Source organism: Prionailurus bengalensis, chromosome A2 (assembly GCF_016509475.1).
Source record: "Prionailurus bengalensis isolate Pbe53 chromosome A2, Fcat_Pben_1.1_paternal_pri, whole genome shotgun sequence".
Lineage (NCBI taxonomy): Eukaryota > Metazoa > Chordata > Mammalia > Carnivora > Felidae > Prionailurus > Prionailurus bengalensis.
Window position 1 is genome coordinate 19386068 of NC_057348.1, and position 26067 is coordinate 19412134.

Consider the following 26067-nt stretch of genomic DNA (forward strand, 5'->3'; position numbering starts at 1 on the left):
AAACCTCATTTGTGGCAGGGCCCCAGGTGCTCTGCCCTCCAGGTCATCCTCAGGCCCAGTACACAGCACCTCAGTGTTCCCACTCTGTAGTCATTTCACTTACTGGCACCAGTACTCGCTCCCCTCTCCTCCCAGGCCTACTGTGGCCTTGGGTTTGCGGCAGTCTTCAAGCTTTCCCTGTGCAGCAGGGCGGATTTCTTCCGGAGCTGCACCTCTAAGGGATTCTTCTATATTGGGAGCAATAGAAGGGTCCAGTGAGTAGTGCAGAAGGAAGATGTGACTTCTGACCTCCCAGGCCCAAGGCTCTGAGACCATGAGTTGCAGAGCCCCTTGCACACCCTTCCTTCTCCCAACCTGAGGTGTTTGCCCAGACCCTTGCTCAGGGCTGGGCTTCTTGGGGTTGACTAAACAGAAAGTCGGGGACAGTAGGGGCCTGAGGCATGTTCAGAAAGGTCTCTGTCCCGTAGGTCCCCCTCCAAACCTGGGGGTGGGGCGGGGAGGGACAGGCAGGTAGCCATGGGCTAGGGCCCTAAACATGCGGAGGCTTCTGTGAGGCTATGGGAAGTGCACGCACGTCGCTCGAGAAGACAAGGCAGATGACAAGGCGGCGGGGGTAGGAGGGTGCCCGTTGGGTGAGCTCTGAGCGCCAGGCAAGGCGCCTGGACTTTGTTCCGCGCGCGGGGGCGCTGGACAGCAGGCAGCTGAGCCTAAGGGAAGGGCTCGACGGGGCGGGGCTCGGAGGCGAGCTCCTCCGCAGCCGCCAGGGGGCGCCGTAGTCCGTGCCGGGGCCCGCCGGGCTTGTCACGGAGGCTGACGTCAGCGGGTGCTGCGGAGGCCGCGGGGCACAAAGGCAGCTTTGTCGGGCCGCGGCGGCTCCGCGCCTGCGGCGGGACAAAGCGGCCAGGGCCGGGGTCGGCGCCGCGGAGGCGGGAGAGGCAGGGGGTGGGAGGGTGGGGCCGGGGACCCAGGACCCCGCCTCCGCACACCTGCCAGTCCCCGCACGGCCTCAGGGCCCAGAGTGCTGGCAAGAGATGAGAGACTGCGGCCGGCGGATCGGAAGGAGATCAACGCCCCCCAGCCTCCGTTCCCGCCCCAGTTCCCCGGGCCTTTTCCTGCTACCGCTGCCTCCGAGGCTTAGGGCTGAGGGCCGGCTGACAAGAACAGGATCCCGCACCCAACCCAGGATCCCTGCCTTCCTTCCAGGCCTGGACCTCGCTGTGCCCTAGATACGCGGGCGGGGCGGGAGCTCCGGTGCGGTGATGCCCGCCCAGCAGGAAGTCGCGCCGGAGATGGTTCCTTCCTTCCCTCCTGATGGGAACCCTGCACAGAGGGACCATTGAGGAGCCGGCATTGTGTGCCAGATGCACCCAGTGCCTCTCACCCTGGGTGGGCCCTGCAGGATTCTGGCCAGGATCCCCTTGTACCCAGCTTGCCGTGGGTCTGGGTGGGGTCCTGGCAAGCAAAGGTTCCCTGGGTGCAGACAACTAGGCCCCCACCTGCCGCTGGCCTTCCTACCCCTGCTCTGATTTGGAGGGCATAAGGCTCCATTGTCCCAGCACTGGCGGGGGCGGCCTTTCAATTCTTCCTTGTCTTTGGCAGTTGGGAAATTCCCAGCCATGGGGGGCAGCTGGGGGAAGCGGGGGGAGGGGGATGGCTCATCCCAGGTGTCTTGCATCCTAAGGGAGGGCCTCCCTGAGGTTGACTCCTGCGGATCCCCTACTGCCTGGAGGTTTCCAGTGCTGAACCTTAGCCTCCCTCATGCTGGGACCAGCTGGGTCAGCATAGCCAGAGATTCAGTGCTCCCTGGCTCTGTATACCCACCCCAGAGCACCCCAGCTTAAGAAGGTGCATCTTTCTGGCTCCACTCGTGGGCAGCTGCAGCTAAGAGGCCTGGGACCCTTACGCAGAGCTAGGGAAGGGACCCAGGCTCCTGCTTCCAGACATGGGTCCCAGTATGAAGTGGGCTGTCTCCAGCCAGTGGAGACATCCATGAAGCTGATGCATCTCCCAGAGGGCCCACCCCACTCCAAATAGTTGCTGAGACTACTGATGTGGTGGCAGCCTTGGTATTTTTAACCCATTTGCAGGGTGGGGAAACAGCTGGGGAAGAGAGAAAGAGACAAGCTCTGCAAGCCAGAAGACTTGGGAGGATTGAGGGAGACTCTGTGGAGAGGAGCCAGGCTGGAAGCCACTCCCCAGCTCAGGCCCAGGCCCCCCACAACAGGTGGGTGGAGGCCAAGATGCCAGGTGCAGAACAGGGAGGGGGCCCCATTAGATCTGGGACCTCTGAGGCTGCAGGGCCAACCAAGGCCTGGAAGAACACCTCGCCACGTTCCTGGGCAGCCCCATGGCTCCTGATGTCAGGAAAACTTCCTACTCCCTACCCACCCAGAATCCCTCAAATCATCCCTCCACAGCCCCCATCCCAGACCCAGAGGGCTAAACCAGCCACCATGTGGGAGAACACAAGCCCTGACTCCATCCACCTGACCTGTGGCCTAGCCAGCCAGAACCTAGCTGCCCTGGGTGTCAGGGAGAGGGCAGGGACAGGACTGTAGGTTCTCTTGACTGAGTTCTGGGTTCAGGCTCACTCCCAAACAACTGAGCCCAATCTTTGTGTCTGTTGCCCTGTAAGAGGTCCTGGAGGCCTGCATCTCTTCCATGGGGCTATGTATTCCCCTAACCTCTCCTGGACACCCAGAGGGAAAGCCAGCCCCCATCACACATCCAAGGAGGGCGTCAAGCCAGCTGTGTTATATGTGCAGCTATAGCTGTATGACAGTGAGTTTGTCCATACTCACCAGGCCACTCAGCTCCTTAGTTAATAACAGCGGTGGGCACCAGTGTCCAAGCGGGCAGGGCTCAACACCATGGATCCCTTTCTCCTTCTTGTCTTGGTTTTTCCCTTGCATGAGATAAGCCACACAGGTGATCTTATTTAGGAGAAAAATCAGTTTGATATCCCTTATTGATTTTGCTTTCTGACTTCATTGTGGGTAGAGGGCATCAAGGCCTCTTAGCGGAGCTGGTGCAGGGTCAAGGAGGGACCCAAGGTGTCCCTTGTCCATCAGTCTCCCATCCCCCTCCTCCACAGGCTCAGCAGGCCCAGGAAGGTGGAAGGGCTTTCTGCAAACATTCTATCTCCTATCTCCCTGGGTCTGTCCTCTGCTGGGTCCTGGGGCCTCCACTGATGATAGCCCCTGGGGAACCCAGAGCCCCACAGAGAGGCTTGAACCTGGGTGTTACAGGCATCTGGGGCTTCACAAAGGAAATGACACCAGAGAGTTGGATACTGAGTGGTGAAGAAGAGTCCAGCAGGTGGCAAAGAGGATGGCCTAAAAGCCCAGAGGGCACCGGCCAAGCAGAGTCCTGGCAAAGAAAGTACTGCTGCCTCCCAGAAGTTGGGTGGCCAGAGCACTGGCAGGGTTGCCTAAGGCTAAGCCTAGGAACCCCCAAGCTCCAGGGAGCTCTCTGAGGTGGGGGGCAGGGTACTGCAGAGGGGTGGAGGAGTGGCAGACCACGGGCACAGCCTGAGCGGTAGGCTGAAGGGGTCAGGCTGCATGCTGCTGGGGAGGAGGCGGGACCTTCTCAGGTCAACCAGGCAGAAAGGTCTCCCTGAGACAGGGGCTCTAGGAGAAGGGATGTGGGCTTGGCCCTGCTAGGGCTGGGATGGAGACCTGGAGGAAGACTGAGGAGTCCTCAGGGGGTGGGGACGGATGGAGGTTTAGGTGGAGGGTGGAGGCAGTCATTGGCTGTGGCCCGAGGGTTGGCGGGGGCTGGGGACAGGAGAGGAGCCAAGCCCGACAAGGGGCCCTGGTGAAGCAGGGCTGAAAGAGGCAGCAGTGAAGGGTCTGCTTTGAGGCTCTCAGGCCTGGATGCCCAATGCTGAGGTGGCAGCAAGAGCGCACACCTGTGTTCTGCCACAGTGGCCAGACCTGCCTGGCCCGCCAGCTGCAAACGCAGGGCAAGTGAGGAGCGAGATCTGAGAGGTGCAGTCTCTCCTTAGGGACACACAGCTGGCAAGTGGCAGTCAGGATTCAACCACGCCCCTTCCAGCCTACTTAAGGGGGTTGATTCCTGAGGCAGGTTCACCCCCACCCCGGCATCCAGAGCCCCGCAGCCTGCACTACTGGGCAGCTATACCTAAACCGATTAAGGGAAGGTAGTATTTATGTTAATACATGTTAATAAGCATGGTGTGCCACCCTAGTCTACTTTGGCTGCATTCCCGGCACCCCATCCCACCCTCCTGTAAACTATGGAGGAGGGGAGAAGGAGGCTCCACCCGCCCCTGCCTCGCCCCTCCCCCCTCCTGCTGGGCAATGTAGAAAACAGGAGGGAGAGGAGAGCTGTGATGTGGCTGGTGGGGGGGGCTACCCCATCCCTGAGGGGCTGACCTCAGCCCAGGAGGAATGTGCAGGAGGCGGAGGGCAGGGGCGGAGCGGGTGGGGGCAGGGCCACAACCAGAGGCCCAGGGTTCCTGGCAGCCCCTCCCTCGGCCCCTCCACCTCAGCACTGACATGGCCCTCAGAAGGGAAGGGGAACAGGCAAGGAGGGGAAGAACTGATCTTTCCAAAAAGGTGGGCCAGGGTACCTGGGAGCATGGATACTAGGCTGGGGGCGGGTGGGGGAAGGGCCCCAACACCTTCTCCCAGGAAATCTCCTCCCGGGTGGGTAGTAGATTGTCAGGGAAGTCAGGCCTCTCAGTCAGGCTTCCCCGGGCCCATTCCTACCCCCTATCTCACCCCGACCCAATGCCTAAGTCCTCAGGGTAGCGTGTCCTAATACCCACGTGGCCAGAACTGGGGAAGGTTGTGACGCTGGAGCCACCAGCCTTAATGGCTAAAACAGGTGTGAGTGGGAAGCCAAGGCCTGACCCAGCCCAGGCTGGGCACTGGGAGCATTGTCTCCAGCCTTCCTCAGATGAATATCCTACCCTAGCTGCACCACCCAGAGTCCAGGCAGGGCACAGTTTCCAGCTAGTGATGGGGGGGTGAGGAGGCAGGTGGTAGGATGGGCAGGACCATCCAGTTATTTCCAGAAAGAAAAACCAAGGTCTTGGTGGGCTGTGCCACTAACAGGCAGCATCAGGGCAAGAATCCAGGCAGGCCTTTGCCCATGGGTACCCTGGCAAAGGGTAGAGGTCAGGAGGCTGAGGTGGCCCTTGGGCAGTGGTGCAGGTAGCCATACAGCTACCTTCCTAGTTTGTTCCATTCTGTCAAGACTTGGGCCCAGGCTGACTGATTCCAGAATCCTTAGAGACTCCCAGAGTCCAGAGTAGCTCACAGACAATGACCCTGCTCCGAGAGTGCTGCCTTCACGAGCTGTCTGTCCAGGGTCTGGCATACATTTGGACCTGCGGCTGAGGAGCAGAAAGGAGACTTTGTGGGGACAGGGACAAGTTGAGCTCCCACCCCTGCAGATCTCCCTTCCTGCTCCAAGAAGCAAGGAAATCAATGCAGAGGGCTCAGGTGGGCGGGGACAGCCCCAAAATGTTGGAAAGATGGTGGGGGTCCTGGTTCTACTTTTCAGTATGGACACGGGGCTGGGAGGGAATGAAACTGAGACCACGACCCTGAGCCTGAAGAACTAAAAGCACTGGGGGCAGGTAGGGGGCACAGTAGGGGTGGGTGGGGACCTCAAAGGCACTTGCTGATCTTGGCTGGTAGGGTGGAAAATTGTAAACAGCCAAAGAATTTTGTTTGCTTGCATGGGGCCAGGGGAGGCTGCCCAGGTCCAAGGCAGAAGCCGGGAGGAGAAAGAGGCTGCTTCCCAGAAGCCCAAGAGCTCAGGCTGGGGTGCATCCTTCCACTCCCCTCCCGAAGGCCCCTGACCCGCACTCTTCCTCTGCCAGCCGGCCAGGCCAATTCAGGAAAACTAGGTCTCGAGGCTCAGGAAAGAAGGGCACAGCCCCACCCTGGCTGGGCACAGACACAGACACAGACACAGACACCGCTACTCCAGGGAAGCTGGCAGGGGACGGGCCACAGAACTTGAAGCTCACACAGCCTCCCTCACTGATCAACTGCAGAGCTGCTGAGCAGCCTTCGGGAGGTTGTGGGAAGATGCCTTTTATGGGGATTGAGGGGTGAAAGCCCATCCTCAAGCCCTGTCACGTTCACCCAGGTGGACCCAAGGGCCCCATTCAGCCATTGTCAACATTCAGCCCTTCCAAAGCAGACAGACCCCCGGCAGTACAAACAGGGTTGTCCAGCAGGGACAGTTTCAGGCTAAGATCCCAGACCCTTCCCAACTGAGCCACCGAGGTTTCAGAGCCGTGTCCTGAATCACAGAGGTCACACAGAATGCTCCTCACCCCCCTGCAGAGAGGCAGAACCACCCATCAGGAGGGGTCTCTGGATGGGCCTATACCCCACAGTGCAGAAGTGAAACTTGAGGGCCTCTGCCGCCTCTGACTGCCCCGCCTGGCCCTCTCGGGCCCCTCCTTTCCTGCCCCAACTGCTGTCCTCACAGCCTCTGCCAGCCAGGTGGCAGAAGCACTAAGTGGCTCTAGTGGTGAGGAAGGGCAAGGGCTGGGGCTGGGCTGGGGGCCCATCAGACCCCTAGTTGAGAACTCCATCCCCGGACGTGTGACCCTCCCATGCCAGCTGGCTCCTGGGAACTGAGCCCCTCATTACCCACCTCCACCTCCCCAGCTGTGTAGGGACAGGTGAGGAACTCTAGTCTCCTGGACCTGCTGTTCCCTCTGCCTGCTTCACAGAGCCTTCTGGGGCTGGGGAGGGGGCCCTATTGCTTCTTCCTCCTTTGCCTGGACTGGCTGCCCCACTTCCGGATGGCTCTTGGGTGCACCCTATTGCCCTGAGGCCCTACAGGGGAGGGGTCGCTCCTCCCCACTCCTCCCTTGTGCCCACTCCACTCTGGTCTGGCCACCAACTCTGGCTGGCCCGGCTGCCTGCCCGGTCACCCGATCCGCCCCATAAACTTGACGGCGCGTGTAGGGCGGCGGCTGGCTTGGTGGAGGCGGGGGTTGCTCCTTAAAGGAGCCGTCAGAGGGTGCCCTGCGGCCCCGCGGCTTCTTCCCTTCTCCAGGGAGGGCAGCCCGGTGTTCTGTGGCATCGCAGACCTCACGGGCTTGGGCTCGGAAGAGGCGATGGCAAGTGTCAGTGGAGGGAGGGCGGGAGGTGGGGGTCCTGGCACGGGAGGGGTTCGGGGGCTGCGGGACTGGGCAGGGGTTTGGGGGGAGCGATGTGGAATGCCCCTCGGCAGTTGTGCACCCCAGGACCCTGCCCCACACCAGGGCTCCTGCGCCCGGCACCTGCCGGGCCAGCTCTGGGGAGGATGATTGGGCATTGCAGCTAGAGGCTGGCCCCTTGTAAGGGGTCCAGGGAAGGGCTCTGGCTCAAAGGTGGAGGGGCTCAAAGACGGTGAAACCTGAGGGCGAAGGCAGGGGAGGGAGAGGTACAGAGGCAGCGGAAGCTCAGAGAGAGAAGGGCAGCTCACCCGAAGCAGGGGTGAGAGGCTGCCTGAGGCCCTTGGCTCTCCCCCGACTTGATTCCTCTTGGGTCTGAAGTCTGAGCTCACAGAATTTCTGTGTAACCAGCTCCTTCCACCCTCGTGTGGGGAGAGAGAGGTCAAGCACGAAGCTGGGGCTGCAGCCATCTCCAAGTCAGCAGCAGAGGCTTCTGTCCAACCCCAGTGGTGCAGGCGCTGGGGCTCCTGGGCAGCACTTTTTCCTCAGAGGAATGGGTTTCAGGCATGTTTCCGAGTTGAGGGCTGTGATTGTCTCTGCAGTTGTATTTGCTCACCTGCATGTCCAGAGAAACACACATACACTTGTCTGTGTGTCTGCACACACATTCGCACGTGCACGCATCTGTGACACACATATACACGTGTGTAAAGTGCACACATGTGCCATATATCTACATGTATAATACAACTCTCATGCCACACACTGTCACAGACACGTACACATCCGCCTGCATACACATGACACATGCGCACGGGATACAGATAACACAAAGGGACCCTCAGAAACAGTCACACTCACAGGCGCCCACACCATTGGCTCCAGCCCCAAGGGTGCCTCAGTTCCTCTGTAGGCCTGTGGGTGCACAGCCACCTCCAGAGGCCTCACCCCTCCTGTCGCTGCTCTCACTCCCATGACTGGTTTGTTTTGCTCATTACACTTGGCGCCCTCTGAAATGACTGCACTGATCTGAGTCCTTGTTGGCACTCTGCCCCCTCCTGCATGGGGACTTTGTCTGTGTCCCCCAATGTCCCAGGCTGGCATGAAGTAGGCACACAGAGTTTGTGAATTAATGCCTGTGTGTCTATGGGAGGGGGGTTACGAGGGAGGGTGACGAGGGAGGGTGACGTGGTGGGGCGGGCGCCTGCCCACGTGGGGGTGACCCCAAGGGTGTGCCCAGCGTGGGTGTGTCTGTGATTGTGGCCAGGCAGGGCACACTTGGAGGGAGGGGAGAGCTCGGAAGTGGAATGCGACCCCCCAGCCTCTTTTCCCTAGGGGATGTAATCTGATCCCTGGGGACTCCCCCCTAGCCTCCAGCCCGCCCTCGTCCTTGCTGCAGCTCCTTCTCTTCCAGATCCTGGGGCAGAGTCCAGGGCGGCTCAAGGCTCCTCCACACACGCCTGCTGAACCCTGAGCACCCTGAGCTGCCCGGATGGGGCAGGCTGCGGCCGCCGCCATGATCCCAGGCCTGGCCCTGCTCTGGGCAGCAGTGCTGGGGGGTGCTGCCCCCAGCCCTCCCCGCCTTCGGCTCTCCTTCCAAGGTAGGTGCACCTGGCAGGCAAGAGGGCTTGGCTCAGGGTGAGCAGGAGAGAGACCCAGTGTGAGTAGGGGGCACTAAGTTTGCTGCTGCCCTGTGCCACTGGCCCAGATTTGAGTGGGGGCACTTTCAGGCCATCTCCAGTTAACCCTGTCCTGGCCTTCAGCCCCCAGCCTTTCTGCACACATTCTCCTCTGACTTTCCCAGGAAGACCCCTTCTGTTCCCGTGGCAACAGATCCTGCCTGTGTCCCATCCACCACCCCCACACCCCTGACACAGAAGGGTGGTCACCAGGCATCGCACCGAGCTTAGGCTAGTAGCAGGGTGGCAGAGAATCCTCAGCCTGACTTTGGGGTGGGGGTCCTGGCTTTCCCCACATACGCAGCCTCCCCCAACACCCGGCCTCCCAGTGCGCCCGCCTGCAGACACTGCTTGTCTAGGCACGCCTGAGGAGTTCAACCTGCTTTTCCCTTGGGGGGGGGGGGACGGTGCTGCATTGCCCACTCTGGAAGCTTTTCACATGGGTGGATCTGTCTTCACGAATGTAAACTCACACATGGGTAAACTCACATGTGTGGGCCAGGTCACATATACAACCATCACCTGTGAGAGAGACGATAGGTAGGGTCTGGGGAAAGCTCCCAGCATGGCTGGCAAACACTACCCTGCAGAGCTCCAGGACCAGCACGGTCTCCGGACCTTCAGGCTGGAGAGGACCTGCTGCTATGAAGCTCTGCTGGTGGACGAGGAGAGAGGACGCCTGTTTGTGGGTGCCGAGAACCGCGTGGCCTCCCTCAGCCTGGACGACATCAGCAAGCGGGCCAAGAAGGTGCCAGGGACCCCCAGCCTCTGTGCTCCCCAGGGGGGTGGGCCCCTGAGCAGACAGCCTCTTCACAGAGACCAGGCAAAGGCCCTTGACCTGTGTCCCCCTTCCCTGACCCCCTCGCAGCTGGCCTGGCCGGCCCCTGTGGAATGGCGAGAGGAGTGCAACTGGGCAGGGAAGGACATTGGTGTGAGTGCCGGCCGCCCGGGGCGGGAGTGGGGAGGCCCGGCCCCTTGCTCCACAGACAGCAGAAGCCTGCCTCTTCTGTCTGGGATGGGGGCAGGGGGTCGAGGTGGCTGAAGTTTGGAGGTAGTGAGTCAGGGTGGAGGCTCATGTGATTCTTCTTGGGGGCGTCTGAGTCATAGGGGGCTGTACAGCCCTATGCTTCTCCATGCAACCCCTTCTGTGAGAGGTGGGCTGAGCTGGTCATCAAGGGTGTCCGGGCCCCTGAAGCCCATGTTGCTACTTGCCTGGACTGATGCAGAAGAGACGAAGGGGTGAGGTACCACTGGCGAGCTGGGACCCCTTAATGCTGCCTCCCTGGGGGAGGCCTCATCGTCCCTGCCCCTGCCCGCCCACTAGACCGAGTGCATGAACTTCGTGAAGTTGCTGCATGCCTACAACCGCACCCACTTGCTGGCCTGTGGCACAGGGGCCTTCCACCCAACCTGTGCATTTGTGGAGGTGGGCCACCGGCTGGAGGTAAGGCCAGATCTAGGCAGAGAGGGAGGTTGGGAGGTAAAGAAGGGCCTGGAAGTAACAACTGCCCCCTGCCTCCCAGGAGCCCACGCTCCGGCTAGACCTTCGAAGGCTGGAGGACGGCAAGGGCAAGAGTCCTTATGACCCCAGGCATCGGGCTGCCTCCGTGCTGGTGGGTGAGTCCAATGGCTAGAGCCCTGCAGAGACTCTAGACCCTCCTGAGAGCCCCTGAGAGCCCCCAGGGCATCACTGACTCCTTAAGAGCTCTTGGGCTCTCTCTCCCCACAGAGAGCCTTCAGATTGGCTAAGCAGCCCTTGCCCTATCTGCAGGGAAAGAACTGTACTCAGGGGTGGCCGCAGACCTCATGGGCCGGGACTTCACCATCTTCCGCAGCCTGGGCCAGCGTCCAAGTCTGCGAACAGAACCACACGATTCTCGCTGGCTCAACGGTGAAAGGCTGGTGGAGCTATTGGGAGGGGGCTCTCATCCCCAACAGGGTGGGTGCCTAGTAAGACCCATAAAGGAAGTGAGCAGTGGGTGCAGCCAGGTCTCGCCAAGTACCCACCACGCATCAAGCCCTGTGCTAGGGCCTGGGGCTGCAGGGCAGACAAGACCTGTGTGGCCCATGCCCTCGTTGAGGTCACAGACCTCAGAACAGGTACATAATAAGATGGTTCCAATGGCAATGAGACCAGTGAGTGAACAGACAGAAAGGGAAAAGGAGACCAGGTGGTAAGAGAACTGGAGACAGGAAGCCACTCTGCTGAGGACAGGGGAGAGCTAATTCCCAAAACACAGCAGGATTGAGGGAAGAGCATTCCAGGTAAAGAGAACAGCTAGTGCAAAGGCTCCGGGGCAGGAACAAGCCAAGGAACAGACTCATGAAAAGAGAAAGGATGAGGGGTCTGCATTGTCAGAGGTCAGGGTCGTTTGTTCTAAGAGTGAGGGGACCCAGCAGAGTATTCACAGCAGTAACGGGGAATCTGCTTCCTGCTCAAGAGGAAGATTCATGAGTGAAGGTAAAACCCCAATATCCCATCTCCCTCCTTTCTGGACCAAGGGCCTGGGGAACTGTCAGGGGCCGAGGGGAGAGGCCTGTGTGTCTAGGTAGTCTTGGTCTCTGCTGCCCTCTTGTGGTTACTTCTTGACTCACAGGCCCTGATCCTCTGAATGTTGTCCCCTTAGAGTGCCATCCTACCTGGAGACCGGGTGGTCAGATGCTGCCCCGTGGGCTTCTGGGGGCACCAGAGAAAGGAGAGGGAGCATGTGGGTCTCATGAGTGGCAGGGCCAGGACCTTTCTGACCCCACTCCTCCTGCTGCTAGAGCCCAAGTTCGTCAAGGTCTTTTGGATCCCAGAGAGCGAGAATCCTGATGATGACAAGATCTACTTCTTCTTCCGTGAGTCGGCAGTGGAGGCTTCGCCATCACTGGGACGCCAGACTGTGTCCCGGGTTGGCCAGATCTGTCGGGTGAGGAGTCCTTGGGCCACATCCGATGACTACATCCCTGCCCTTTTGCCTGTCTGGGCCTCCCCCTCATCCCTGCTGATTGACCCTGCAGAATGACGTGGGAGGCCAGCGAAGCCTTGTCAACAAGTGGACCACGTTCCTGAAGGCGCGTCTGGTGTGCTCAGTGCCAGGTGTCGAGGGTGACACACACTTCGACCACCTCCGTGAGTGCCAGGAGCAGAGGATGGGGTTGGAGAGAGGGAGTGCAGGGGGCCAGACCCAGGAGCCGGGCTACCCAGAGGGCTGTGTGCCCTCCCCCAACTAGGCTTCTTCCCCACAGAGGACATGTTCCTGCTGTCCTTGAGGGACCGCTGGAGCCCACTGCTCTACGCTGTCTTCTCCACATCGAGGTGAGGGGCAGGAGGTAGAGGGCAGGGCCCAACGGGCTCTGCTGGGCCCCTCAGTCTGCTCATGTCTTCGCCTGCAGCACCATCTTCCAGGGCTCTGCAGTGTGTGTGTACAGCATGAACGACGTGCGCCGGGCCTTCCTGGGGCCCTTTGCACACAAGGAAGGGCCCATGCACCAGTGGGTGTCCTACCAGGGCCGTGTCCCCTACCCCCGGCCTGGCATGGTGCGTAGCCCCAGGAGTCCCACCACAACCCACTTAAAGTCTCAGGGGTGGAAAACTTGGCCTGGGATCTTCTTGGTGAATGTGTTTTTTTTCCTTACGTTATGGGTGGGAAAACATCACCTTCGTCAGACAGGGCTCCTCAGAGGAAGGGCATATTTCCCCCTAAGAGTCCCAAGGGCAAGGCTGGGTCTTCTCTCTTCAGATTCTCAGGGCAGACCTCTGTCCATTAGCACTCCCCTATACTCGGGTACCTGGAGGTCTCTTGTGGACCCACCAGGTCCTCGTACCCACATCCCTGTCGTGCCTCCTCCTCACCTGCCCAGTGTCCCAGCAAGACCTTTGGCACCTTCAGTTCTACCAAGGACTTTCCTGATGACGTCATTCAATTTGCCCGGAACCACCCCCTCATGTACAATTCGGTCCTGCCCATGGGTGGTCGCCCTCTCTTCATACAAGTGGATGCCGGGTACACCTTCACCCAGATCACTGCAGACCGTGTAGCAGCTGCTGACGGACACTACGACGTCCTCTTCATTGGCACAGGTCAGTGTCCTGCCATGACTACCCATAAAACTCTGTCCAGACTCTCTTCCACCTGTCAGCAGAAGCTGCCCCTGCCCAGTCCCATCTTCACATCTTTGCCTGGGTTGTGCTCTCATCTCCTTCTGGATGCTGGTCTGATTGTTCCAACCCACATTCTTCACCTATCCAACCATGCTAAGGGTAAAGGCCTCAGAAGTGAGGAGATCCCCAGCCCTAGCTGCCAGGAAACACAAGGAATCACTCATTCCTCATCCCTGCAGACGCTGGCACAGTGCTGAAGGTGATCTCCATCCCCAAGGGCAGCCAGCCTAACGGGGAGGGGCTGCTCTTGGAGGAGCTGCATGTTTTTGAGGTGAGGCCTAGCCCCCTCCTCCTAGAGGAACCCTACCCCATTGATCTCTGATCCCAGCGCTCGCTCCTCCTCCTCTCAGGATTCATCTGCTATCACCAGCATGCAAATCTCTTCCAAGAGGGTAAGTGACCAAAAGGCTTGGGAGCAGAAGGGACCCAGTGTGTTCCCCGGGCACCCCTACCCCCACGCCTCCCTTGGTAGTTTGAAGCCCTGGGTTTGAGTATAGGTTCTGCCTTTGCTAGACTGCGTGACCTGAGACCCTGATCAGTGTCAAGTGGGGTGAGGGATCCCTGACCAATGGGAGGCGGGCACAGGGCTGCCTTCGGTCAGCCCGGAGCCCCTCGTGCCCCCTAGCACCAGCTGTATATAGCTTCGCGGAGCGCGGTCGCCCAGATCCCGTTGCACCTCTGTGCTGCCCACGGCCGCGCCTGTGCGGAATGCTGCCTTGCGCGAGACCCTTACTGCGCCTGGGACGGGGCCGCGTGCACGCGCTTTCAGCCCAGCGCTAAAAGGTGGGCAGGGTTGGGGGCGGACCACCTGGAATCATTTGCAGCACCTGGCTAAATGAAGAAGGACTCACGGAGGCTCTAATGTACCAATGCAACCCCCACCCTGCAGGCGGTTCCGGCGGCAAGACGTGAGGAATGGCGACCCCAGCACGCTGTGCTCCGGCGGTGAGTGCCCCAGCTGTCCCACTTCTGGGCCTTTGAAGACGCCCCACCCTGCCCTACCTGAATCTGACATTCCTTTGCCCTCCCCAGACTCCTCTCATCCCGCACTGCTGGAGCGGAAGGTGTTCGGTGTGGAGGGCGGAAGCGCCTTCCTGGAGTGTGAGCCCCGCTCGCTGCAGGCGCGCGTGGAATGGACCTTCCAACGCGCAGGGGAGGCGACCCACACCCAGGTGAGCCTCACGCCCTCCCTTCCCAAACAAGCCCTTGTCCCGCCCCCTACATCCAGGAGAGCCCCGCCCTAGCCAGTGTGGTTCCCACTTCTAGACTAGGTCCGACCCCGCCCAGTGAGACTCTGTCCAGCTATACCCCTTACGTCCAGTTTGGTCCCTTACCTGAACTCCACATTCTGGTGAGGACCCATTCCATCTAACTAGACTCCTGACACCCCCCTCCCCCATCCGAGAGGAGCCCCGCCCTCGCCCCGCCCACTGAGGCCCCCGCCCCGCCCCCATGTTCAGGTAACCGCCCCCCCACCACCACCACCTCCAGTCCAGTCCCGTCCGGTTTCGTCCGGTCCCGTAAGTGTTTCCGCTTTTAGACCACTGGTCCCAGTGCACCCAACCTTCAAAGGTACACCTGCGAGAGTCCCTTACCTGCTCATGCTTGGCCACCGTTGACCCTCTACCTCTCCTGGCCCGACCTGGGAGCCGGGTTTCCTTGTTCCTGACACCGATGCCTTTGCCTCCCACTGGCCCCGCCTGCAGGTAGCTATGGAGGAGCGCGCGGAGCGCCTTACGGGGGGACTGCTGCTGCGCGGACTGAGGCGCGGGGATTCTGGCGTGTACCAATGCACAGCTGTGGAGCAGGGCTTTTCGCAGTCGCTGCGTCGCCTGGTGCTACACGTGCTGAGTGCTGCGCAGGCCGAAAGGCTGGCCCGGACCGAGGAGGCTGTGCCCGTAGCCCCTCCAGGCCCCAGGCTCTGGTACCGGGACTTCCTGCAGCTGGTGGAGCCGGGCGGCGGTGGCGCGAGTTCCCTGCGAATGTGTCGTCTGCAGCCTGAGTCGCGCCCACCGCCTCCAGAGTCACGGAGGAAGGGCCGAAACCGGCGAAGGCACGCCCCAGAGCCGCGTGCTGAGCGGGGGCCGCGCAGCGCAGCGCACTGGTGATTCGGCAGTCCACGCCGGGTACAGGGAAGGAGGCTACAGGCAGGACAGGGGGAGGACAGACCGTGGAGGACGCACAGCTAGGGGGCCTGGCACATTGGTCCCTGGTTGATGGAGACACCGACCTACAGGCCCTGGCTGAGGGGCAGCCTCCCCGGCTTATTTATTAACAGAGGATAACCCTTGAATGTAGCCCTGGGAGGGACCGCCCAGGCGGGGCACAGGGGCCGGCTGGTCGGGAGGAGGGAGATAAGCAAGGCTCCAGAGCAACGACCTGGGCAGAGGAGGTGCCCGGAGTGCCCACCCCGGGATAAAGACCTCCTCCTTGGAGAATGAGCAGAAAGCTGTGAACAGGCTGAACTGGTGGGGCGGGAGTGGGACAGGCCGACTGTACTAATGCAATAAACACATTATGAGCCGGAGCTGGAATGGCCCCAGCTGACAACCGCTGGTACTAGGTCTTGCTGTGCGGCCTTGGGCAACTTCCTAGCAGTCTTAGGGCCTCAGTTTCTGAAAAGGATGCTGTGATGAGGATTAAAGGCAGTTTCTGTGTAGTTTCTGAGTAGATTCTGTGGGGCCTTTGGGGCCCTACTGACCTGTACAGTATGTTCTGAATATGATTTCTTGGATGAGTGCTATGAAGAAAATGAAATTTGGAGATATGGAAAACAATGTGAGAAAGCATCACTGAGGGGGTGACATTTGAGCTAAACAACAAGGAGCCAGTCATGGGAGTATCTAAGGGGTGGAGTGTTCCAGGAGGCAACAGCTAGTGCAAAGGTCCTGAGGTGGAAACAAGGTTGCTGTGTGTGAGGAACATCAAGGAGGCCAGTGTGATACAGTGGAGTGATGGATTTGGGATGTTTTAGGGGGAGGATTCTCACTGTCTTACTTCCTCCCAGTTGGGGAGAAGGGTCACAGGGGTCCAACAGCAAAGGGTGGGCCCTCAGCCTGGCCACTTCCTCCCTTCAGGGGTGAGTGGTACCATGCCTCCTCACACAACATGGTGTGACTTGTATGGAGAGAGGAGGGAGGAGGTAAACTGCAGACATGCAGCTGCATTCCATTTTCACGTGTCCTGCGCCAGGGAGGAACCATAATTGTCCTTTCTGTTTTACAAATGAGAAAATGGAGGTCAGAGAGCAGGCAATCCGTTAACCAAGGTTGTAGGCTTATTAACAGAAATACCAATCTTCAGCCTAAGTTTGCCCACTGACCAACATGAGTGCCTACCTTTATAGGTGTGTCTCTGCCCTCTTTGGGGATTCTCAGAGCCCTCATTGCAATGCACTCAAGCTGTCCATCACCCCAATCCCTGGTGCCAGCAGGTCACACAGGGGTAGGTTCTTGTCCGTGTGCTTGGAGAAGAGATGACCCAACTTTGGGTCGGGGTCTTTGTGGGTAGAGGCACAGGGCTCCCTTACATACCTTGGCTGCCATGTGGGGCATTGCTGGAGGTGAGCATGAGGCAGCTTGCCTGGATAAAGACACCAAGGCCTGTGCATGTATGGGAGTGGTAGAGTTCCCCAGGAAAGACCCTGGGCATTTGTATTAGTGGAGGTGTGCTCTTATCTGGGCTCCATCACCAGCTAGCTGGCCCATGTGGGTCACTCCACAACTTCCCATGGCTGAGAGCTGCCCCCTCTAAATATAGCCCAGTGGGCTGAGCTCAGGCCTATTTTAGGCCCAGGCTGGGAGGTGGCCTGCCTTCCCCAGGCTCTGAGGAGCCGCTGCTGCTTCCATCCTGTCCTCATACTGAGTGCTATTATCAGCCCCCCAGCTGCCCACCACCCACCATGCCTGAGGACACCCAAGAAGGTAGGAGATGACTGTGGGGGAGGGCAAGGCCCCAGTCCTGTGACCCTGTGAACCACAGAGCAAACCCACTCTGTCCCACTGACCTCACTTCCTTAACTAGTCATCAATCACCATGCCATAGATTAAGGGAAACTGCCCCCTGTGCATGGAGAAAGGGCTATGTCTGGAACCCCACCTCCCCTTAGGCCCTGCCTGTTTCCCCTGCTAGGGACAGCAGGGAGGGATTGGGGGGAGCTACTCGCTTGGGGGTAGTCAGCTATAGGCTGTGCCCAAGTGGGTATGGGCTGAGTAGGTGGCCCGCCAGGCCAGTTCGGCTCTTCATTCAGGGAGGAAGCTGGGATTGGGGGCGGGCAGTGGTCCTAGGAAGCATTTGGGCATGCAGCCCAGGGACCGGGAGTGGATAGATCTCTGGTCACCTCCAACTTGGGCCTAACTGGACCCAACTGTTAGCCAGTTGGGATCCTTTGGCCTGGCCAGACTGACAGCTAGTTAAGACTTTGGTGGCCAATCACCTACCTACCCCACTGTATGCAAGAAGTACAGAGGTTCACAGGGGCCACAGCAGGGATGACCAGCTGCTTCACTGCTCCAGCAGGTCTAGCTCATCAACCCTCTTGTCACATTTTCAACATTTCAACTGGATGGGAGGGCCCCAGCCCCCACTAGTGGTGGAGGATGTTTGCCTCCTTTTGAGGCCCTAACAATGATGTTTACCACGATTTTCCTGGTGATGAACAGAATCTGAGTTCAATTTATAAAGTGTAGGGAGGGGCACCTGGGTGGTTCAGTCGGTTAAGTGGCCAACTCTTGATTTTGGCTCAGGTCGTAATCTCACCATTCGTGAGTTCAAGCCCCACACTGGACTCTGCACTGACAGCACTAGTGGAGGCTGCTTGGGATTCTCTCTCTCTCTCTCTCTTTGCCCCTCCCCAACTCCCAAGCCGGCAAGCTTGCTCTCTCTCAAAATAAATAAACATTAAAAAAAAAAAAGTGTTGGGAAAGCAGAGCCAAGTGCAGAGAAATTTAACATGACCCCTGACCTATCACCCAAACAATGACTGCCAGCATCTTGTTTCACTTTGGAGCATTTCAAGGGCCAGTTTCAAGCAAATCATGAAGGTTGAGTTATTGTTGTGAAAGTGATAGTCCAATCACCTTTGCCCCTATCAATGCCCCATACTGTTACCTAGCAGCCAGCTGGGTATCTGGAGGTTTAAGGAGCCAAGATTAAAAAATAAATAAATAAAATAAAAAGTCAAGGAAGTAAAAAAAAAAAAAAGTACTTTTTTTAGAAATCACAAAATAAATACTTTTGAGGAGTACAAAAATAGTAAGATCACAAGAAAAGTACAGAGGTCCCAGTGACTAAATGGGCAGAGGCTGTGAATGGATAACTAGGAAGCCACACGCATTCATCAGGCCCTCAGGCAAAGAGACCGAAATAGGTCAAGAAAAGCCTTTTCTCATCTCCCAACTGGCAAACATGCGTACACGTGTGTATATAAATTTTTCATTGAAAATGCCTAATGGTGGCGATGTTGTACCCTTTTGGGGGCTGTGGATAGTCATTCTGGAGGACAGTTTAATAATGGCTTAAAGAAAAAGTCCCTGCTCTTTAAGCCAATAATTTTGCTTCTGGGAATCCGTCCTTATTAACAATTAGGAAATTGGGAAAAACCTTCATACTCAATGATGCATATCCTTCCTGGGAGTTACTTCCAAAGGGAACTGGAAACAACCTAAATGCCCAGGCAGCCTCAAAGGGGACCTCAGAAGCATGTAGAACAGCTTCATAACAAAGGCATGTCATATGTTGAGTGAAAACAGGGTTCACAGAAGTACAGCAGGATCAGGCTGAATATGTTAAAGCAGAGCCAAGGCCACAAAGCACAAGCACCACCCAGCTAGGATGGAGATGTGGAGGTACCAGGCACTGGGTCTGGCCCAATGGCCAACCCACAGGGTCTGCAGGGAAAAGTGATAGCAGAAGAGGCAGGAATGAACAGGCAGAGGAATGCCTGAAAGTCGTTGAGGTGCTTGTAAGGAAACAAAAGTGAGCAGGTCAAATGCACCTCCTGCTACTACTGTAGGTGTTAACAGGCCCACAGAGTTCTGGGGTCATCCTGGTTCCGAATCAAGTGTCGTTCCTGAGCTGGTTTTAGGGCACTAGGAGCCAATGTCCCTTTGTCCTGTCCCATCTTTTCTGAGCCGCGGCTGCCACATGAAGCCACCTTAAAAGGGAGGCGTGACCTGCTGGCTGAACCAGCCCTGCACTGTCCCAGCAGACACCTTGGCACTAACACCGAGCACGAGGAGCAGGGCGCCACTGGCCCCCAACCACATACAGGAGGTGCGCCTGCACCAGGTGGAGTCCATCAGCGACCTACACAGTGGAGGTGAGGGGCATAGGGCAGGGGACTGACATGCTGGGAGAGGGGAGGAGAGCAGGCACAACCCTTACCCTCCCGATGCCCCATTTGCCCTGCAGGTTCGCTGCGCCCCTACCTGACTGAGGAGGTGCAGCCATGGGACGAGCTGCTGGGTATCTTGCCACCGTCGCTGTGTGCCCAGGCTGGCTGCAGCCCTGTGCACAGCAGGGGAGGCTTCCTGCTGCTCGCATTGCTGGTGTTCACCTGCCTGGCACTTGCCATCCTGGCTGTCTACCTGAGCGGTATGGTTGGACGGTGCGGAAAGCCGGTGGGAACTGAGAGCGAGTAACTGGGACTGCAAGGCTTTTCTGCGTGGCTGGAAACAGCTGCAGAGGCCGAGCCAGTGAGGTGGGGAGTTGTGGGGTGGCACGTGGTCTGATACCCCCCCCCCCCCGTTCCCGCCTGCCTGTCCACAGTGCTGCAGAGTGAATCCCTCCGCATGCTGGCGCACACACTGCGCACACAGGAGGAGACGCTGCTCAGACTCCGGCTTGCCAGCCTCAGCCAGCTGCGGAGGCTCAACTCCAGTGAGGCCCAAGCACCCAGCTGAGATACCACTTGGACCTGGGGCTTGGGTGTGTGTGTGGGTGGGGAATAAAGTCGCCATTGGCAGGTTTCTCCTGACCCATTGTCCCACCCTACTTCCCCGGTGAGGTTTTTGTACAAGAGTCTAACCTGACCCCACAGCTACCTGCCTCTCCTGTCTTCAAGCCAGGCCTAGCCAAGTTTTCTGGTGCCAAGGTCCTGCTTTGGGTGGCCCAAGGTCAGAGGAAGGGATACCAACCTCCTGGCTCCTTCTGTGGCCTGTCAGCAGCCTCTGGCTTCCAGATAGGTTCAGAGTCTAGAAATAGCTGCCCCCCCCCCCCCCCAGCTGCCCAAACCTTGCCAGGCCTCCCAGCGGGGGTCCAGCCTCAGTGCTCAAGCAGGCAGAGCTGAGTATGGGGAGGAGGGCCACCTGAGGAGCTGGTCTTGGAGGTCAAAGGTGAGATGGAGATGGGGGAGACCCAGTGTGGTGGTGAATGGCAGGGCAGGCAGAAACACCCAGGAGCTAAGGGCCACAGATGGCTGAGCATTCAGTTTAATTACCTCTAATAATCTTTAAAAATCAGCATATAGATCCATTCCAGGTAGCCTGGCCTCCCCACCGGATTTGGTGGCATTTGTCCAGATGCCATTCCCCTCAAGGAAGTAGGTCACCCCAGGGGAGCAGGGCCCGAGAAAGGAGAGAAAGGCACATCCCTCCTCCTGCCTGCCCCACAGCTCTGGGACAAGCACACATCTGGCCTGGCCTGAGGCAGGGCAGAGAGAAGCACAGGGCTGTGCTGAGGCAAGGGGCCAGGATACCAAGTGCCCTGGCCTCCAGCCACCACCCCTGTCTGTTTTTGGTTTTGTCATTAAAAAAATAAAGCCACAATTCCTGGCAGGAACAACCAGTTGTTGCAGTGTCTTCTGTTAAAAACACAGGCACGAGTGTAGACAGTCTCCTCTTCAGCTGGCCCCACCTCACAGGATGTCTGCCCGCTTGTCTCGCACACGGCTGCGTGCCTTGGTCCGGGCTTTGAAGGCAGCGGCGTTGTATAGGTGCTGGAGTGGGGGCAGAGAGTGATGATATGGTGAGCTAGGGAAGGGGAGGCCCAGGGCTTTTCCTCTAGTCCCTGCAGAGCTCCAGGCCTCCAGGCCGTGGGAATGGAGGGAAGATAAACATGCCCAAGGGTGCAAACCTTCTCAAAACGTGAAATCTTGCAGGCCTTCAGGGCAGTGGCATCCAGCACCAGGACAGGACCCAGGCCAAAGATATCACGGAGTAGCTCGTTGTTCTGGGGGCAAACAGGGCAGTGAGCTCAAGCTGGCCCGAAACAGCCAAGCTGGGTGTCCCCTCCCTGTCTACTTCCCCACCTGGAGATGGTGGTGCATGCCCGATCCCAGCACATCCTTGAAGGCAGCATAGATGCGGCGCCGAGCCCAGCTGTCCACATAGAGCACCTCAAGCCCGAAGCGGACCGACTCTTCCTCACACTCACCGCCCTGCAGAGTAGAGGGACCCGCAGAACAGGGCTTGGTGGCTGTGCCTGGGGATGCACTCTCACTAGGACACACGTTCTCACACGCACCTCAACAAAGTGCAGCACAGCGCGGAAAGTAGAGCGCTGACGCCGGCGGTCAGCCTTGGCACGGTACTTGTTGCTGTCGGTGGCCAGGGTTCGCAGGGCATTGCAGAGGGCCTCCATGTCCTCGTAAATAAAATCCTCCTGTGGTGGGAGCAATAGAGGGCGTGTGAGCAGAAGCCCGCGCTCTGCTGGCTCTCAACTTGGGGTTGCGCAAACCCTTCCTATCTCGGAAGAAGTGGTTTTCTTCTCTGCCTCTCCCCTTTGAATTCCCTCCTGGTCCCTGCCTGGGCCAGACACCCCTGCCACCACCGTGGCACCTGGCATCTCAGTCTGTGTTAGGGCTACCTCCCCTCCGTAAGGACCTAAGGCTGTCCTGCTTTTTCTGTGGTGTCCCCTGCATTCAGCCGAGGATGGGCAGGTGGAGTCAGCAGGCCCCCTCCCTTCCCCTCACCCCTCTCTCACACCTCAAGGTCCCGGGCCAGCTCAAAGAGCAGTGCGATGGTCTCGCCGGCAGCGATTCGCAGGTTCACACTTTCGCTGGACAAGAGCTGGGGCAGCCGGGGCAGCTGCCTGAGGAAGGGGCAGGCTGAGCTACGTGTGGGTTGGGGGGGCCTCACCTTTCCCCTTCCACTCACAGCAGGCAGTTGCTCTTACCTGTCCAGGATGTGGCTGATATGGGTGCTAGGGCAGACGGTGAGTAGCAATGCCCAGGCCTGCAGGGCAGCACAGAGCAGGCCATGCAGGCTGGCAGGGACCACAGGGGCTGTGGAGCCACCCATTCCACAGGACCGGCTGAAAACACCTTCCAAGCAGTTGAGGCAAGAGACCAGGTCCTAGGGACACAGGGAGGCAGTGGGAGTGGCTCAGGGGCAGAGCCAGGGCCTAGGTACTCTATTAGCCATGCCCAAAGGTCACTTACCTGGACATCAGCAGCAGCCACATAGCACCCCAAACCAAGAGCAGAAGCACACTGTTGGAAGGAGGGCAAAGCCACGCTGTGGTTAGAGAGTGAGCCTGGGTTCCCAGCCACAGGGCTCACCCTCAGAGTAAAGGAGCCTGAAAGCAGGTGGAACCCACCTCTCCCCTTAGGGATTAGGGGAGGGAAGGGTGTCACAGAGCAGAGAACACTCACGTGAAGCCGAGCAGCAGGACAAGCTGTGCCATCACTGAGCACAGAGACCAGGAGGGGCTGTAGGCTGTGAAATAGCTCCTCGCCCTTGGGTCCAGGGCCCAGCTGCACACAGAGCAGGCCTAGCACGGCAGCGGCTAGGGCCTGTTCCTCCCCCTTCCCTGTAGGAAGGCTTTCCAGTCAGCCCATGCAGCAAGGGTCAGTACCCAGCCAATTCAGGTCTCCCGTGAGCCCCCGGGCCCAACCTTTCTTGAGGCACTTTTCCAAGGCATCAGCCAGTGTGAGGCGGCGCTCCAGCAAGAAGTCAGGGAGTAAGCGGGATGCCAGGGCCAGGCGAAGGCTCTCGAGAGCACCCTGGCGGGTCTTGGCACTGAGGAATGAAGAAAGGGGACCTTGTGCACCAGCCCTACTGGGTCATACTTGGCATGGGCTGAGCAGGGACAGGGGTATAGGGGTTGGCTGGCAGTCAGAGGTACCTCTTGTCTGTGAGGCAGTCCACATACTCCTTCAGCTTCTCCTCAAGGTCTTCCTGCTGGCCCTGCTCATCCACGGCATCCCCCCCTGCAAGGCCAGCTGGTCAGCCCTGCGTCTTGCTTTACTCCAGGAATCCCCAGAGTCCCTGCCAAACTCCCACCCACTCTCACCAAGGCTGTCCTCTGCTGCAGTGCTAAGAAGGCTGGGGCATTCACTGGTGGTGCTGCGGGCCTCACTGACTGCCTCATCCTCACTGGAACCTGAGTCAGCTTGGGTTCTGCTCCGGGCACCTGGGGAGGGTGGAACATAGCACTTGGCCCGCCCTTACTGATGTCTGATGGCCGGGGGTACCTCACCTGGCCTCATGACCCCCCAAGAATAGAGTCCTGCCTCCTCTCAGAGATGAGAAAATGGCAGGCTGAAGTGGTACACACAGGGACTGATGCAGGGGATGCTGAGCCAGGAAAGAGGAGAAAGGGAGTGAGGTCTATCAACTGGAGAACATTCCCAGGCCCAGCCTAGGAAAACCTGGCAGGCTTCGTGAGTACAGCCTCCCTGAGACTAGAGCCTGCTTTAAGAAGGAGACTGAGGTCCTGGTAGAGGCAGAAGGGGCTGCACAGGCCCCACCTGGAGTGGGGACATATCTAGGCAAATCCTGGGGGAGCTCAGCCACCAGCCCAGATTATGCCTAAAAATGGCCAGGGCAAAAGTCAGGGGCTTCGATTATTGAATCTGTATATACAGAACATATACAGACAGACACAGGGTTCAAATTCCAGCTCCATATCGTGAAAAGAGTGTAACCAGGTCAAGTGCCTAGACTTCAACGCCTTAATTTTTTTTTTTTTAATGTTTATTTATTGTTGAGAGAGAGAGAGAGAGCGAGAGAGAGAGAGCGAGCAGGGTAGGGGCAGTGAGACAGGGAAGCACAGAATCTGAAGCAGGGTCCAGGCTCCAAGCTGTCAGCACAGAGCCCGAGGTGGGGCTTGAACTCCTGAACAATGAGATCATGACCCAAACAAAAAGTCAGAGGCTTAACCCTAAATGGGTGAGCCACCCAGGCACCCCCAATGCCTTTTTTCATCTGCAAAACAGACATGCTAAAACACCTCATCTAGTACAGCAAATGAAGACAATGACTGAACAAACAACTAGTTAAGGCTCTTCTTTGGGCCCACAACCACCCATCTGCCTTGGGGCAGAAGCCCAGCTGCTAGTGGATATGGCTGGGTGCCCCAGGCTTCAAGCATACTGTCTTCTGAGCTCCCCCTGGACTATCCCAGGCCTTCAGCCCTCGGTGGATGGACATACAGGCTCCTCCTGACCTCGGGAAATGCAGAGAGTGGAGTGACCCCTGACCACACGAGTCCCTAAAAATAGGTAAACACAGGAGAATGTCAGGGTCAGCAGAGCTGGAATGCTCCTGTGTGTGGGTTCTGCCCAGGGCCAGGGGCTGACTTTGGCAAGGGCAGCTCCTACAGCAGAGTCCCAGATGGGTTCTGGTCACCAGACTGGTCCTACTTCTCAGAACGACATACGCCATGTACCTGCTGGACAAAGTGCAGCACGCATGCAGTCCTCTGCTCACCACCTCTCTTACTACCCTAACCAGCCAAAGCAGCCTAGCCTCCCTCATTTGTTCCCTCTCTAGATGCCAGGCCTTTGCACAAATTATTTCCTCTGCACAGTGCTCTCTTCTTCACCTCCTCAGGATTCACCCAGAAGCCCCTCAAGGATTCCTTGGTTCTTAAGTCTGGGGCTGACACCATTTAAATGAACTTGTCCCCCAACACCAGTCCTTCTGTAATGTTGCTACCCTCTTAGATGTCCCCACACCCAAGTCCCATTAGGGTGGTCTAAGCTGTGCCTAGCAGGCACCCCATTCCTGCAGAGTAAACATATGTGTTTACTGAAGCAAGACACACTTCTGTTCAAAGCTGATAAGTCTCAGGACTGCCGCAGGCTCAAGGGCACTCCCTAACCCTCTCGGGCCAGGTCCACCAAGGCCAGAATCCCGCAACGTCCCCACCGCCCCCCACCCCTCCGCCAGTCCGCCCCCTACCTCAGTACTCTCCGTCAGAGTAGCCCTCCCACCAACTTCCTAGTCCAGTACAGTAAAAGAGCAGGGATTAGCGAGGCGGCAGGCTTCCTGCTGTCTGGCGAGCTTGTCTATCATAGCAGGTAACTGGGCTGGATCCGCAATGGAGAAACTGAGGCCGAGAGGCACCGACCAGTTTAGGCCCGGTAGCGTGGGTTCCTGAGCAGCAAGCAGCGCCCAAATTGAGTTGGGCGCACACGTGGCCGCTGCCTCCTGGGGCACGTGCTGGCCGCGGGAGAGTTGCGGGAGGCAGCGCCAGGTTGGTCGACGCAGGAGTCTCCGTTCGGGAGCCATCGGGAACACCGACGGGCAAGCCACGCAGAACCCCCGCTCGCCGTTCATCAGTAGCTCCCCACTTACCGGCTCCGCGGCGCTGGCCACCCTTGCGGGGTGCGCTGCCCTTACGGGCGCGGGGCATGCCGGGAATCAGGAGCGCGGGCGCGCAGAAGGCTCAGGGTCAGGGGCCCGGCGGGAGGGGGCTCCAGACCGGCGAGACACCGGCTGGTGGGCTAAGCTGAGAATTGGGCAGACGACGGGAGCCACACGCCGCACGCGACACCATCTTCGCGAGGCGCCCCGCCCTGCCAAACGAGTCGCTGCGCCCCGCCCTGCTAAACGGGTGGCCGGGAAGGCGAGTTCTTGGCCATTGGGTTCCGGGACCACATGCGCGCGGCCGAAACTACTAGTCCCAGGGGACTGCGCGCCCAGATGACCGCCCGCCGGCTAGGCGCAGAGCACCTCGGGAACTGTAGTCTATTCCTGAGACCCGTAAACCCACGACGCTCTAGCTGAACTATGCACCCACAATGCCCTGTGTACACCGCCCCCCGCGCGCCCACGTGCATGCATGCACAGTTGTTAACACTGAAGCTGCCTCTTTGGAGCAGCCTACTACGTCAGGCAGGGCCAGCGTTTCTGGGCACTTGCGGA

General features: G+C 58.7%; 3 protein-coding genes across 12 annotated transcripts; 2 read left to right on the plus strand and 1 right to left on the minus strand.

Moving 5' to 3' along the window:
• Positions 1–4456: 4456 nt before the first annotated feature.
• Positions 4457–15526, plus strand: SEMA3B (semaphorin 3B). 8 transcript variants are annotated; one of them, XM_043587380.1, is made up of 18 exons: positions 4457–4580; positions 8565–8751; positions 9420–9577; positions 9698–9760; positions 10154–10273; positions 10353–10446; positions 10601–10720; positions 11596–11741; positions 11833–11944; positions 12061–12130; positions 12208–12352; positions 12676–12895; positions 13156–13247; positions 13327–13368; positions 13602–13759; positions 13866–13921; positions 14009–14148; positions 14683–15526. In XM_043587380.1, exons 2-18 carry the CDS (start codon positions 8643–8645, stop codon positions 15082–15084), a joined length of 2247 nt encoding a protein of 748 aa, XP_043443315.1. In that variant the 5' UTR covers positions 4457–4580; positions 8565–8642; the 3' UTR covers positions 15085–15526. The 8 variants fall into 8 exon arrangements, with proteins under 8 accessions (XP_043443315.1, XP_043443321.1, XP_043443318.1 ...); XM_043587386.1 differs by having other exon boundaries at positions 4565–4580; positions 8550–8751; XM_043587383.1 differs by lacking the exon at positions 4457–4580 and adding an exon at positions 6985–7120 and having other exon boundaries at positions 8550–8751.
• A 96-nt stretch (positions 15527–15622) lies between these two features.
• LSMEM2 (leucine rich single-pass membrane protein 2) lies at positions 15623–20761 on the plus strand. Of its 2 annotated transcripts, none has more exons than XM_043587392.1 (4): positions 15623–16899; positions 19182–19295; positions 19388–19570; positions 19745–20761. In XM_043587392.1, the coding sequence occupies exons 1-4, from the start codon at positions 16878–16880 to the stop codon at positions 19876–19878; spliced, it is 453 nt and encodes a 150-aa protein (XP_043443327.1). In that variant the 5' UTR covers positions 15623–16877; the 3' UTR covers positions 19879–20761. The 2 variants fall into 2 exon arrangements, with proteins under 2 accessions (XP_043443327.1, XP_043443328.1); XM_043587393.1 differs by having other exon boundaries at positions 19185–19295.
• IFRD2 (interferon related developmental regulator 2) lies at positions 20391–25813 on the minus strand. Of its 2 annotated transcripts, XM_043587388.1 has the most exons (12): positions 25498–25813; positions 23210–23329; positions 23042–23126; positions 22811–22935; positions 22569–22726; positions 22356–22406; positions 22091–22269; positions 21901–22006; positions 21440–21577; positions 21225–21353; positions 21050–21145; positions 20391–20912 (listed from the first exon to the last, which is right to left on the minus strand). In XM_043587388.1, the coding sequence occupies exons 1-12, from the start codon at positions 25553–25555 to the stop codon at positions 20832–20834; spliced, it is 1326 nt and encodes a 441-aa protein (XP_043443323.1). In that variant the 5' UTR covers positions 25556–25813; the 3' UTR covers positions 20391–20831. The 2 variants fall into 2 exon arrangements, with proteins under 2 accessions (XP_043443323.1, XP_043443324.1); XM_043587389.1 differs by lacking the exon at positions 21901–22006 and having other exon boundaries at positions 25498–25797.
• Positions 25814–26067: the final 254 nt, after the last annotated feature.

Bases quoted from the DNA above. Each gene is read 5' to 3' on its own strand.
- SEMA3B (XM_043587380.1), top strand. From the start codon at position 8,643: ATGGGGCAGGCTGCGGCCGCCGCCATGATCCCAGGCCTGGCCCTGCTC. The intron at 10,721-11,595 runs GTGAAAGGCTGG...TCCTGCTGCTAG, and splicing joins CGATTCTCGCTGGCTCAACG to AGCCCAAGTTCGTCAAGGTC. The intron at 13,248-13,326 runs GTGAGGCCTAGC...TCCTCCTCTCAG, and splicing joins AGGAGCTGCATGTTTTTGAG to GATTCATCTGCTATCACCAG.
- LSMEM2 (XM_043587392.1), top strand. From the start codon at position 16,878: ATGCCTGAGGACACCCAAGAAG. The intron at 19,296-19,387 runs GTGAGGGGCATA...TTTGCCCTGCAG, and splicing joins CAGCGACCTACACAGTGGAG to GTTCGCTGCGCCCCTACCTG. The intron at 19,571-19,744 runs GTATGGTTGGAC...GCCTGTCCACAG, and splicing joins CCTGGCTGTCTACCTGAGCG to TGCTGCAGAGTGAATCCCTC.
- IFRD2 (XM_043587388.1), bottom strand. From the start codon at position 25,555: ATGCCCCGCGCCCGTAAGGGCAGCGCACCCCGCAAGGGTGGCCAGCGC. The intron at 22,727-22,810 runs GTTGGGCCCGGG...GCCTTCCTACAG, and splicing joins GGAAAAGTGCCTCAAGAAAG to GGAAGGGGGAGGAACAGGCC. The intron at 21,146-21,224 runs GTGGGGAAGTAG...GTTTGCCCCCAG, and splicing joins GCATGCACCACCATCTCCAG to AACAACGAGCTACTCCGTGA.